Source organism: Paroedura picta, chromosome 5 (assembly GCF_049243985.1).
Source record: "Paroedura picta isolate Pp20150507F chromosome 5, Ppicta_v3.0, whole genome shotgun sequence".
Classification (NCBI taxonomy): Eukaryota; Metazoa; Chordata; class Lepidosauria; order Squamata; family Gekkonidae; genus Paroedura; species Paroedura picta.
The window spans coordinates 109,912,282-109,926,680 of record NC_135373.1 but is presented as its reverse complement, the minus strand read 5'-3'; the positions used below and the strand labels follow the sequence as shown (position 1 = coordinate 109,926,680).

Genomic DNA, 14,399 nt, shown 5'->3' with positions numbered 1-14,399 from the left:
GCATTTCTGTCTCTTATGTCATGTAGAAAAGGGAAACAAGAGACCCCAGGAAAAAGGCTAAACTGGGAGCATGCATCTGACCTCCAGACAACTTTTCTGCCACAGCACCAGGTTGAGTCAGATAGACTCATTACCTGCTCTCATTCACCTTCCAATTATTTGCAAGTCCTGTGGACCAGAGCTTATCCTTCCGGTGTCTGAAGGAAAACAGAAGAATCCAGTTCCCTAGCTCTGACATTTAAAAAATAAACAACAGCCTCCATTCTAGCATCCAAATAATAACATGCAAATATGGTACAGTGAGAGACCTGTCTCCTTTAAAAAAAATATCCCCCCAAATTAAACTTTCAAAAATGCAGAAACTCCCCTGGGGCATGTTTGCACTGTCAGATTAATGAATTACCTACCTCCGGAAAAAAGAAATAAACATGCAAAACTAATTAAATGACCCTGACATTAGAACAATGGGGAGAAGTAAAACAACAGCCAGAAAAGAGAAAATAATTAACCTTGCTACTGAGTTTTCATTGCAAAAATGTAAGTGATATGTTAGAAATGGGGCTACATTTGATGGCATTTTACTCATTTAAAACCCCAAAGCAATGCCATCGCAGGAAGCCAGCAGTATCTTTTCCTCTCTGGACATAATACAGTTCTCAAGCGAAATTCCTGAGTGACTATAGGAGCAACCTTAGGGCTTACTCAGAAGTAAATGCCATTTTATTCCCAGGAAAGTGTTCTTAGACTTGCAGCCCGAGGAATGGAACTCAGGAATGGACGGATTAACTTTATTTGCATAAAGCCACGGCCTACCGCAAAACAATATTAGATACCACCAAAGTAACAGATAATATATAAAACAGAACACTACATACCTAAGGAATAAGATTAGCTTTGAGTAGCACCTCCCAGGGAGACCACACTGGGCCTCAGGTTCTTAGCAGCCTAAGTAAACAAAGACCTCTTGCAGGAAATATAAGCCAGATGACAGAAATAGTCATTTCTCTTCAACTGAGTGACAGCTGGAAACAAGAAATTTGGCCCTGGGTTCTTCTTAAAGTGGGCAGTCCAGGGTATAATGGCGTAAGTCCTCAAGAACCAGAGTTCTGCAAATGTAATAACATTGTTCCTTTGGTTTTTGATGGGACAGCCATCAGAAGGAAGTCCCATCTAATAATTTATGTAACTAGGACTGCCATCTATGGGGTGGCAAATTCCTGGAGATTTGGGAACAGAGTTCGAGGACAACAGGATTAGGGACGGAGTGACCTCAGCGGGATATAATTCCATAAAGTCCACCCTCCAAAGCAGCTATTTTCTCCAGAGAACCTGATCTCTGTAGTCTGGAGATCAGTTTGTAATTCTGTTAGCTCTCCAGGTCCCACTTGGCACCCCTAGCTGTAATTTATACTGTGAAGGGCCAAACTACATGCTACATATCCAAAAGGGTTTGCTACATATCCAAAGGAGACTTTGGAGCCAGGAGTGGATGGGATTTGTGGTGAGGAAGGACCTCAATGGTGTGTAATACAATGGAATCTACCCTCCAAAGCTGACATTTTCTCCAGGAGAACTGATCTCTGCCACCTGGAGATGACTTGTAAAACCAGGGGGTCCCCAGTTCCCACCTGGAAGCTGGCATTCCTACCAACATGTGTTAACGGTCTGCTGACAATTTCTTACAAGTGAGGAACATTTCTCTTTCTCTTTCCTTTCTCTTTCCTGAAAGCCTACAAAGGCTCTCCCCTTTTCCCCCACCAGTCACCATCCTTTCTCTGTTTCCCTCCCCTGGCAGGCTTTCCCCAGACAAAGTCTGGCTTAGTCGCATCGTAGCACCGGGCTTAATCATGCGGGGGAGAACCTGCACGGACTATTGTATCTTTTTTAAAACATGGAAACGATATTAAAATGAGCAATTCTTTACCAAAAGGGCCACAAACACTACATTACTGTCCAGAATACAAGCAGGAGAAATCACGTATCTGATCACTGATTTATCAGAAAATAATAAAACCACTGAACTCGTATGGAAAATCTGATGGTTAGAGTAAGAGACTTCATGTGGGAGTGGCAATGATGAATAAGGTTAATTTTGATGTTAGCCAGACTTTTATAAATATCAGCATGCAAGCATTTTTTCTTTGGGTTATATAAAATGCATAAATTTGATGCTGGGCCAACCCCAAATCTCCAATATAGTATTGTCAAAACTCATACCAGTTAAGCATATAGAACTCTGCCAACAATTTGCAGCTTTTGCTATTCCTAAAAATCAAGCTTATTTCTGTAAAATGACTTTGGCCCAGGATGCACGAAGGTTATCTGCTGGGCTCTATATTCTGCAGAACCTCTGCTTCTGCCACATTTCGTTCCAACAGGATTTTGGAAATAACACACATCACCAAGCCAAAGAAGAACATTTGAATCTCAAAGCCGCTAACATCCCAAATCCAATTTACTTAGTGCCCCATGGGTTTGTGCTTTAATTCATCAGACATGCTAATTGTCAGTCACAATGCAGTTGCCTGATTAATCTATTCTTTTCAGATTTGAAGATACAGAACATCTCTGACTAGCAAATTAGCTTAGGTCTCTTTGCAAAGATTCACCACTTATTCCATGCCTTTACCTGACATCTAAAATTAGCTGGGATACTTGAATTAGAGAAACAGGGCAAAGAGGTCAAGCTCCAGGAATCAGGTTCAGGAACAGCCTTAATATGAAACAACATGAAACAGTCACTTATCATGGCCAGTTTCAAGGAAACAGAGAAGCACTAGTTTCTTGCTTCCAGTACCCATTACATTTCCTCCCAGAAGACGGAGGCCATTTCCTCATGAGGAAAATGTTCCTGGACTGCCTTCGCATGTTGGCGGCATATAGAGCCTCCTCCAAATGACATCGCCAACATCCCAAGGCTGTCAAGTAGCCGGGTTGCAATTTGGCCATTTTTAAATCATGATTTTGGGAATCCAGGAACTGGATTTACCACCCTAAATCGATATGTATGATAGTCTCTGCAGCATTGCCCCACCCTTCCTCCAGCCCTCCCCCTCCATTTCCTGCTTAGAGTATTTTTAAAAAATGGTACAGTTCATGTTGCAGCGAAACCACGAACGTACATTATCCAGGGTGATATAAAATCTTTTTTAAAGTGTCCATGGTCTTCTTGGGATCAGGAAGGCAAAACACAGCCCCATTTCTATTTTCTGGCAGTGGGGAATGAGCTGGGGAGGGGGTGCAGGTGATCGAGCTGTCTCCTCCAAATCATACTGGGGTCTGAGCAACCTGATTTAAAGCCAACCATTAGCACAAAATATCTTTTTTTTGCTTCAGTTACCCCTAAGAACTCGGGCAGGCAGAAACAACTCCGTTTGCATTTCCTGGTGGTGGGAAATGAGTTGGGAAAAGGGTGGGTGGGTGATTGAGCTGCCTCCTCCCGATCATATAGGGGTCTGAGCAGCTTGATTTAAAGCCAACCAGTAGCACAAAATGTCTTCTAGGACTCCAGGGACAATGTTCAACATCTCAGAAATCCACCCAGACAGAAATAAACTGCAAAAAAAACCAATAGAATTCCAAAAGGAGAGGGGAGAATGCTGTATCATGCTGGCGTTTTTCCATATCAAGAGGCAGTGTTGATTTTATTAAAGATGCATCTGTGTTGTGGCATTACCGCATAGCAACATGGAAGTGCCTTAAAAAAAATTAATTTCAGGGCTTGGGTGGGGGAAGAAAGTTTCAGTCCATGAGAGAACAGCTGTGCTGTGATTGGTGGCTTGCTGTGATTGACAAGCCAAGGAGCGGAGGGTGAAGTTCAGCTCGTTTTCCCTTGCAGCCTCGTCAGGAGGCAAAAAGCCACAAGGGGGCAGAGGGAAAACGTGGGAGGGGTCTCCCCTTGAGGAGGGCTGCAGACGTGAGATTTATCTACGTTTACCAGTAAGAACCCACTCGCATTTTACCCCTCTGTGCGTGAATGACTTTGTGCCAATCAATTACTTCCAGCTAAAACTAAGAGTTGCTGTAAAGAGAAATAGAAGATGCAAGAACCATAGACATCACTGTGTGCATGCTGGAGAAAGAGCAGGGTCAGAATGTGATGGGGAAAGTCTACCTGGCTTTATCTAAACTCACCAGCTCTGCCCATGACCTGCCTGGTTCTACTCTGGCACAGCCTGACTCCCCAGATTTCTGTTCTTGTTCAGCCCTTTACTAAGCAGATTCAATCCTGGGTCTGTTGGTGTCGGATCGAATCGAGGGCTTTTTGTCATTGTTCTTTTTGGTTTTGTAAATTAAAAAGTGGATAACTTTAATGCCACATGGCCACTGCCCATTCAAAATCAAAATATTGGTTGTGGCTTCGCCAGGCATGCAAGGATGAAGGATGGCTAACAAATTAGCCCATGCAGGATCAGAGGGTGTGGGAGCTAAGGGGAAACAGAGGGCATGAGAAACAAGAGGCCGGTGTTACTCACATGGCGAAGGAGTCAGGGGGAGCTGAGACTCTCCTCAGGTCAGCCGAACGCACTTTAGGGATACTATAGGCACCAGGAAATGAGAAGCCGGGGAGGGTCAGCACAACAGCGTAGACAGACAAGGAAAAAGTCCAGACAGAGAAGGGGGAGGGGGTAAAAAGACATATAACAACATTTAAACAGAAATAAAAAGTAAGCATCACACAAAGGCTAAATGGAGATGGAGGCTATGATCCAGGGCTGCACGCTCATCAACGGAGAAAGCTAATGAGCGAGATAAGCAAGCACAATGGAGGTAAATGGTCTTTGGCTCAGGAACATGGTGGAACTCTGGCCATAAAATAGGAAGAGGCCAGTGGCAGAACTGAAATATTAGATGGGCCTCAGGAGATGGCTGGAATTTGACACTTAGTGGCAGAAACTGGCAATTGTAAGAACTTGAAAGTCAATGCTCTGCAGAAATAGAAAGGCTATGATTCGTTAAACGGGAACTACAAGCAACCATCTCTACATCAGCATTATCCTCAACCACTGCAAATTCCTTCCATCTCCCTTGCAAGCCCATTCAATCATCTCCTGAAACTTCTGTCCTTTCGTCACCTGTTCCTTCAGTACCTGGTCAACAATGTGAATATTTGCAGTTACATATGGAGCAATTCTGGCTAACCAAGCAACCCTTCCTACAAATGGAACAAACTGAAAAATGCACACCCCAGACAGAGCTTAAAAGGAAGATGCTCCTATCCTAAACAAAGCAGCCAATACTAATTGTAACCAGAGCTACAGTGTTCCTACATTGACTGGATCCAGGCAGGAGCAAGTGAAAGGTTGAGAATGTCTCTCCGGTGGGAGAACACCTGGGAGGGCAGAAACAGAGGCTCATGGCTACACAAGAGAGGTTGGGTTAGATGCCTAACATCCCTGCTGCTGCTGCCCTCCCAGGTCACCACTGGCAACCATTGATTCCCACTTTCTCCCATTTCCAGCCCATGGTTTGTAAACATTTCTACACCCTTTCCAGTTACCTATGGGGCAACTGCAAATGCTGGACCCATGTTGCCATCGGAAGCAAGACTGGCTGTCTTAGTGGGAGGAAGAAGGAGGTAGAAGCAGACATTCAGGGTGGGACATCAAGGAAGGCTACCCTCCAATAGATCATTCCCCCAGGGAAGTTGAGAATGCCATTCAAATGGGCTATGTGGAATGTCCGTTCATGAGCCAGTTCATGCCATCCTTTATTCATGCTCAATAACAGCACTGGATTCATAAAGAGGTCTAGAATCTTTAGAAAGGCTCTAGTCAATTTGGATCATTTCAGGTCCACTTTGGGGTCCCAGATTTTCCCACCTGGATCTGAAATGCACATCACAAGAATGCCCCTCCCCAATTCACTGATTCACTAACCCAAAATTCGGGACCTTTACTACTTGCAATACCAATATCAGATCAAAGGAGATATAGAGATAGCAACTTAATCCTCTCATTCCAAAAATACTCTTAGAAGTAGATTACCAGTAAAATTATTTTTTTAAAAAATCACAAGACATCATGGCCTGTAGCAGGGGTAGTCAAACTGCGGCCCTCCAGATGTCCATGGACTACAATTGTAGTCCATGGACATCTGGAGGGCCGCAGTTTGACTACCCCTGGCCTGTAGAAACACTGATGATGTCAGCCATTCAGTCCAGTCTGATTCTTGGCGATCCTATGACTCAAGCTGTCGCCATGATGTTCAATCTTACGCCTCTTCTCTTAGTTTGGTAATGTTCTAGCCAGTGTCCATTTTGATAGTATCTAACCACCGCATTCTTTGTAAGAACACTAGAGATCCTTAAAAGGCTTGGAGAGTTATTTTGTTATGTTAATTAGGTCTTACTTTGGATTTGACCTCTCTGCAAGGAGAGGCCTGTTGGATTCCCTGGGGCTTCTTGTCATTATTTTCCCAACTAAGTATAAGAGATTTTGAGTCCAAAGCTGAGCTTGGAAAGTTATTTGAAAGTACAGCCTCTGAAAGCGAGCACACCCGCCCCATCTAGAAAGGCCTCGGAGTTCTCCAGCTAGAGCTCTTTGGACAATCATGAGAAGGCTTTCTAATATTAAGATTTCATATATTTTCTATTGTCACATTTCAGCTTTAAATCTCAGCATACCAAAGGTTTTTCGGCGTGAACTGAATGTTTTTGTGGACTACAACCAAACTCAAAAGGACTGATTAGCTGTTCTAGCATATGGCATAATTTGGATACCAGGACACAGTTTACTAATTTGCCACTGATTTACCTTTTCTCTATATCTGTGCTCTCATGATCCTTGTGTGCCTGGACATGAAAGCTCATGCCCAGAATAAATCTTTGTTAATCTTAAAGGTTCCATTGGACTCAATTTTTGTTGCACATCCACACAGTGTGAGTTCCAACATTCCCCACAGCCTACAATACAGAGAATGTTTGTCCTGTGTTAAGAATTGGATCCAGTAGAAAACTGGATGCTGGTTTTACAGGGCTTTTCTCCTTAGAGTGACATTCAGATTTCATATCAGGCTTCTCTCTACAAGATGCCAGAGCTACAAGATTGTCACTATCAAGTCAATTTTTATCGCTTTCATATATCATCAGTTTTTCTATTAGCCATTTTGGAACGGGCGTTTAAAGCTGGCAATTCTGTTAATGACGCATGAGGCAGCCTGAGCTGTAGTTCATTTTTTCCGTAGCAAAATTGATTTCCACCCCCCCCTCCACCCCGGATTAACTTTCCGTAAAACTTTGCCACCACATCTAAGAGGCATGACTCAGGAGACAAATAGACCAAAGATAAGAACCGTAAACAAACATAGCATCTCCTGGGCCACATCTTTATCTTCCATGCCCCCTTCCCCTTATCGGGATACAAACAGTATTCGTATTCCACCCTGGTGCCACTTAACCATCCCCAAAAGCTGTTATCTGCCTTGTTGGTTCTGCATCATTTTTACGGATATGCTAGTAAGACGAGCTTGCCTTTTGCAAGAAAAGATACCCCAATCCATCCTTGATTGTTGCTCTAAAGATTTCGTAACATGAAGGGATGCAGAGCCTCGTTTCACATCTCTTGCTCCTGTTGCAGACCACCCCCCTCCCCCAATATCATTTTTTCTCACTTTTCTGGAGGCCCTGCCCCCCAGGAGCAGCATTCTGTGGAGATGACTGAGCTGCAATGAGATGGGAAAGGCAGGAAATTTCTTTCTTCCGTTGGACAGATTAGTCTGGATCAAACCCATGGCACACAAACCTGATTGCTGTGTCTACTCCAGGACTCCACCAAGTGCTAGCCCAACCTAGATGGCTGCATAGGACAGTAACATTTAAGAGAGTCCAGGATAATCAGGGAACTCCTGACACGCCCCGACCTTTGAGACAGTAGTGGGATAAGAACATAAGAAGAGCTCGGCTGCATCAGACCAACAGTCTATCTGGTCCAGCATCCTTTCTCATAAAGTGTCCGAATACTTCCTCGGGGTGATCAACTACAGCACATACAGGATCCCTGGCTCTGGGATTCAGAGGATCAGTGCCTCTGAATGTGGCAGTCCCCCTCAGCCACCTGGCTAGTAGCCACTGATAGACTTAGCCTCCATGAATTTAAGAAATCCCCTTTGAAAGCTGTTTATTCCTGTGGCCATCACTACATCCTCTTTGCAGCAGATTCCACATTTCAGTCATTCTGCATGTAAAGCAGAATTTCCTTTTAACCAGAATGTGATGACGAATGATAATTGCTGTCCCTGATTTTGCCCAAGGCTGCATGTGAAGGAGTGGAGAATCAAACTCAGTTCTCCAATATAGTGGCTGCAGCTCTTCACCGCTGCACCAAGCTGGCTCTCTGTGCCACATTTTTGCTTTCTCAGGGTTTGAGCCAATTCAAAAAAATTTGCATGCAGTAGACATGCAGTTACCTTCCCCGTCCCCATTCTGCTGCAGCCCTGCAACTCCCCCAACTGAGCTGCTCCTGGGAGTTCCCCACTCTTCAAGAGTAGCATTTCAAGGGGCAGCTTGGGTGCCTCAGAATGCATGGAATTGAGATGGGATCCAACCCCTATATAGAGCCTCTTGTGGCGCAGAGTGGTAAGGCAGCCATCTGAAAGCTCTGCCCATGAGGCTGGGAGTTCGATCCCAGCAGCCGGCTCAAGGTTGACTCAGCCTTCCATCCTTCCGAGGTGGGTAAAATGAGTACCCAGCTTGCTGGGGGGTAAATGGTAATGACTGGGGAAGGCACTGGCAAACCACCCCGTATTGAGTCTGCCATGAAAACGCTGGAGGGCGTCACCCCAAGGGTCACACATGACCCGGTGCTTGCACAGGGGATACCTTTACCTTTTACCAACCCCTATGTCTTCTTGGAGTGCCTTAATAAAGTAGACCCTCACCCAACCCAGGAGCAAGTTAGTGAGGGCAAAAACAATGACTCACACCCCATTGTGAGTAGCATGAGCAGGTACCTACTGGTAGGTACTGCCTGTTCTTTGCAGCTTCAAGCGATGTTCCACCTAACCATGTTCTTTGAAGCCCTCCTCTCTGCACACACATCCTGGAATAACAAAGCTTTTCTGTCTTCCAAGAGGCTTTATATATATTTTTAAAAACAGCAGAAAGTTTGCAGTTTCATTATATATCTATATACAAATGTGGACACCATTTGCCAATTTTAACATACCCTGCAAGTCTTCCACTTCTTGTTTTAAAAGTTTAAACAAATTTGCTTTAGCCATGTTTGAATGCCTTTCACATTAACATCCTAACAAGATTTTGGCAGGTGAACTTAAGGGGAATGTTTGCAGAACTAAAACATGTTAAGCAAACAGCGGAGATGACAGAAAATTGCTTTCAAATTCATGAGTTGTGGACGTGGATTATCGTGACTTTCATTTTGCGTCCTGTGCCAGAGAGATACGTCGCAGTCTGGTCCATGAATCATTAGGCAGGAATACTTGGACTTTAGCTATGTCCTGAATTGCCGGACCTTCTCCCTCGTCTCCCCCCCCCCTTCCCTTTCTCTCAGACACACCACAAACTCCTTCCCGCCCCCCATTCATCCCCCACTCTCACCACCCTTTCCTCTGGCTTACCTGACCTCCTTCCTGCTTGCTGGCCCTTTCCTCAGAAACACACCCTGACTCCTTTCTCTCTCCCACCTCCTCCCACCCAGCCCCTCCCGCTTCCACCTCCGCCCACCCAGACTCCCTCCAGCCTCCTTCCCAGATTCACTTTTGCAGAAATGCTGGCCAGGGCAGCCTCCATGCTGCCCCACGCCCACCTAGGCCTCAATGGGGCCAGTGCTGGGCCACCAGGCCTCCACACTGCCCAGGCCTCTTCTAGCGCGCTCCCTGGCATGAGTCCATAATGTCCGTTTCAGGGGGTGCACTAGAAGATGTACTCCAGATCATCAACCAGATTTCAATTGATTATAAGACTCTAGTTGCCAGTTTGTTAAGGAAAAAAATTTTTTTTGCTGGATTTGACAGATATGAAGACCCTGTCTTAAATCTGCAGTGAGTTATAAAAAGGTAAAGGTATCCCCTGTGCAAGTACCGGGTCGTGTTTGACCTTTGGGGTGACGCCCTCTAGCATTTTCTTGGCAGACTCAATACGGGGTGGTTTGTCAGTGCCTTCCCCAGTCATTACCGTTTTACCCCCCAGCAAGTTGGGTACTCATTTTACCGACCTCGGAAGGATGGAAGGCTGAGTCAACCTGGAGCCGGCTCCTGGGATTGAACTCCCAACCTTCAGACAGCATGTTGGCTGTCTTACCACCCTGTGCCACAAGAGGCTCTCTTACAGTAAGTTATAGAAGGGCCTATATGCTGACAAAGACAAAGATCAAACTGCTTGTTGGGTGGGGGGAGATAAAGAATGATGATGTGGGCTATGAAGAGTCACGGTATAGTGTTTGGGCAAGAGAAGTATGGAATTTGCCAAGACTTGGAGTGCCTCCACACCACACCCCCTGCCTCCAGACAGCCATGCAGCCAACTCACTCATTGAGCAAAGGCATGGATGTCCTCCTCTTGCTCTTCTGCACCATATTGGCCTGGTTCCTCAAGGAGATGCGGATGAGCGAGGGAGCTAGCCGGCAAGGCTCTCCATCCACTTGCATGGGGATGGACTTGTACGTCAATAACGTCACCTCCCGGCACTGATGCAACCTTTCTCCGTGGCCTCCAACCTGGAGAGCAGCCTTAGGAAAGACACAAACAAGGGGGAAAAGAAGGGGAAATATGACATACAGTTGGGCATGGTTCAGTTTGCTCTGTGCTGTTTCACAGCTGCTTTGTCTTGGGTGACCCAGTCAATGGGAGCAGAAAGCCGATTGCAAAGGGACTCACCAAGGATGCCATGGTGAATCCAATGACCTCAATGTACCCATCGTCGTGCCGCTGAGGTTCAAATTCTCTGTGGTCTCCTGGATTCCCCCAGGGCATTGTGCCAGCACAATACCTGTAGGAGAAGGTTGAGGACAGGGAACCTTGAATGGCCACTAAGCATCTGGCCCATTTGGGCTTCAGCACAGCACAAATAAAATCATCAGACATGCGCATTGCCCTACAAATGTTTTCAGATCATTCTGAAACCACTTTCTCCTTTTTGTCGGAAAATGGGATGTATGTGCTGAATCTACCACTACTACTACTAATTTATTATTATTGTTGTTGTTATTATTGTTATAATTATTATTATTATTAACACAATTCATATCCCAATTTTCCACTCAAACAAGAGGCAGTTAACAGGTTAACACAATTCAATTCCTTCCAGAACACTATATCAGTTGGACATAAAGACTGTGCAAATACAAGTACACACACACACACACCATTCCCAGGCAGTCCAGTAAAGAAGGCTGTGACCTGCCCATTGAACCCATGAGTAACAAGACAGTCTGTTACTTCTCCAAACCAAAACAGAAGTCTGGTGGTGCACAGACACCTTATATCCCAAAGTTAAATGACAGGAGGAACAGGTGGAGTCATAACAGAACAGAGGTATTCTAAATTCTGCTTGTAAACCATTTAAGCGTGAATCCCTCTGGTAGGGAAAGGGGTTGTCTGTTACTTATACTGCATGGTGGGAGAGTTCAGAGGTCCTATTGTAACAATCTCTCCGTAATGATTCCAACCGCACCTGAGAAAGTAAGGTCTGACTCATGAAAGCTAATGATGGAATGTGTGTTGCACTCATTTTGCTGCACTCAACTTCCACGGCTAGCCCTCCAGAATGAGTTCTCTAAAATGCATTGCTTTTTACAAGCATTGCCCAACCCAGTGAGGTCAGTGAGTATTGTTGACCTCTTCCTTGCCTTTTCTTTTCTTCCCTTGGCCTGTTTCCAAATAAGGCTGAGCAGAAGTGCAAGGGGGCCATGCACGACAGTGGATTTACTTTCCCCAGCAAAGAGGCCCCGCTATCACTAGGCTTAGGGCAGAGAAATAACGTCCTTACCTGGGTATGTTTAAAAACACTATACACTGGAACTTCAGCTCCTGAATCTTTGGGGTCAAATCTGTGCCGTCACACTACCAACAACAAAGAAACATAAGACAATAAACCAGAGGATTCATTTATTTCACTGAGGCCCTGGACATAATGTACAGGAAATGTACAGGGGTGACCCAATGTTGTCCCAGCTGATGGGAGTGGAAAATTAAAAACTCACTGAGTCCATCCGGCTACAAGCTTAAGTTCCACCACTCACTGTTCATTTAACAAAGTTGCCCAGACAATTCTCCCACTGATTGCAAGCTTCTCTGGGAGCCTATGGCCAATACATGCACTCCAATCCATAGTACACTTGCCTGTGGGTTACCATCACCCATGACCATATGATACTCTACTATGTTGACTTGCCTCCATCTTTTCTTAGGTCTGTAGATCATGGAGTTCTTCTTCAGCCATCTCACCTTTGACTCAGTTAGGCTTCTGCCCTCTTTTTTCGTCCTCCCCACCATGTTCTTTTAAGCTTTACCTGCTCATATGGCCCCTACCAACATCTTATTTGATCATTTTAAGGGATAGCTTATCCACACCAAGAACACAGAGTGGCATTACACAAAGCAAAGGAACAAGTCGGAAGTCATGGCTGAGGGGGGGAAAGTGGCAAGAATCAAATTCTCGTATGAGGATTATGTGAAAACAAAAATTTCCCCTATACATGAGAGAGAGACAGAGAGACACACACACAGAGAAGGGGGGAGAAAGGCAAGAGCCCCTCCCCACCAAACTTCTCCACCTGAGGGTTGTCACTGTAATGAACAAAACAGCAAAGAGAAGTCAGAGGTGGCTGAGGGTCACTCAGGGCCAGTGTGGTAGAGCACTCCCTGCCTGTCCTGCCAGAATCCTCTCACAGAATCTGGTGGCTTCCCTCACCTCCAGCCATTCTCTCTCATGCCATGGGAAAGCAACAGGGAGGCCTCAGGTCAATGGAAGAAAGCTTGTGGTGGGATCATGGTATGTGGGCAACAGGCAGCCCATGGTCACTACAGCTTCAAGAAGGTAGTGAGGGAGCAGGAGCAGTGACTCGCCTCACTTGAAACAGCCGGCTCCAGCTCTTACACACTTCATGGCCTCTCTCCCCCCTGAAAAAGGTGCAAAGATGACAGCTGCCTAATATAGCTGCCCAATGTTCCCCCTCAATCTCACCCCCCTTCCATAACTACTTCTGTTGCACCTCCAAGTTGTGCATGCGACATAATCTCCCTCATCACCAATGAAAGGAGCGACTGCTTGTGTGCATGAAGGCCTATACTCACCACCACTTTCACATGTTTGGATAAATCTCTAGAGCTTCTTTGAAGGAAGTCTGAAAAGGCTGCCTAAATTATAGAGAGAGATAGAGACAAAAGAAATGAGATATAGTAGCTTCACCTGAGTTGTCTCTCTTCTCTGCATTTTGTTTCAGACTCCAAAGACCAAGTTCTTCTCATATTAATTATAGTAAATCATCCTCAATTTCTTTAGCATTAGTTAAAATGTTTTCTTTATACAGCTAACTGGAAAAATGTGCGTAATCTCTGTTGAATGTCATCAAAATAGGTCCTAGTTGTCAAAGAACCCTTCAATCTAAAATAACGAAGACCTTTGGAGGACAAGTCCAAAATACTCCATAAGGAGAATCAGGAAGCTGCCATCTCCCAGTCTTTATCTCCAAGTTCGGTCTGCTTTGACCTCAATGGCCCAGGCTAGCCTGACCTTGTCAGATGTCACAAGCTAAACAGGGGCGGCCCTGGTTAGTGCTTATATGGGAGCCAACCAGGAAGTCCCTGGCAGGCAATGGCAAACCAGCTTGGCTTGAGAACCCTGTGGGGTTGCTGTACATTGGCTGCAACTCGGTAGGACTTTACACAAAAAATCACACACAGAGCTTGGACTGGGGAGAGCAGACAAATGGCTCCTAAGGCAATTGGTTTCTTTCAAGGTGTTCTACTTTAAATTTGGCTTGATTTATCTATCAGCAGAGTTCAACCCATGGTGTCTCTTGAATGGTAGCAAGCTGTAGCATTCCTGTGGAAGATTTGACAGCCCTGCAGTGATATAATGGGAGAAACTATCCTGGCAAAATGCGTCCCTTCCTTGCCAGCAATAAATACCTCCTCCTTATTTTATCAGACAAACTTAGCTCAAAGACAACAACATAAATATATAGACCCTGAGGCACTATTCTATGAACAAATCCAATAGAACAGAAAAGTAAATACTGGTGGTTCCCTGAGGCACGTATAACAAAGCCATGGTTTATGCCTGAAATGACAGGCCAGGCAAAAATACACATGCCACTAAGCAACTTCATCCTATTGGGTAGATGGGATGTCTGGTTTATTTGCCTTATGAAGATGTTTTTGGACTTGTCAGTGGCTCATGGAGATGTGCACGGAAAGGCACGGAAAGTAGATTAAGTAGA

The 14,399-nt window shown here is 45.1% G+C and overlaps 1 protein-coding gene across 7 annotated transcripts in view; it reads right to left on the bottom strand.

The window, feature by feature from the left end:
* DGKI (diacylglycerol kinase iota) overlaps nt 1-14,399 on the bottom strand; it is a 267,208-nt gene that overhangs the window by 86,423 nt on the left and 166,386 nt on the right. For 6 of the 7 annotated variants that reach the window (XR_013231404.1, XM_077339877.1, XM_077339872.1 and 3 more), the window contains exons 17-21: nt 13,252-13,314; nt 11,945-12,018; nt 10,834-10,945; nt 10,486-10,685; nt 4,476-4,538 (exon numbers count right to left, since the gene is read on the bottom strand). Coding sequence is in view for 6 of the 7 variants with exons in the window: in XM_077339877.1 (XP_077195992.1) it covers nt 4,476-4,538; nt 10,486-10,685; nt 10,834-10,945; nt 11,945-12,018; nt 13,252-13,314 (512 nt within the window). In the remaining variant the exon portion in view is untranslated. The remainder of the gene's footprint in view (nt 1-4,475; nt 4,539-10,485; nt 10,686-10,833; nt 10,946-11,944; nt 12,019-13,251; nt 13,315-14,399) is intronic. The other variant, XM_077339875.1, reaches the window with a different exon arrangement.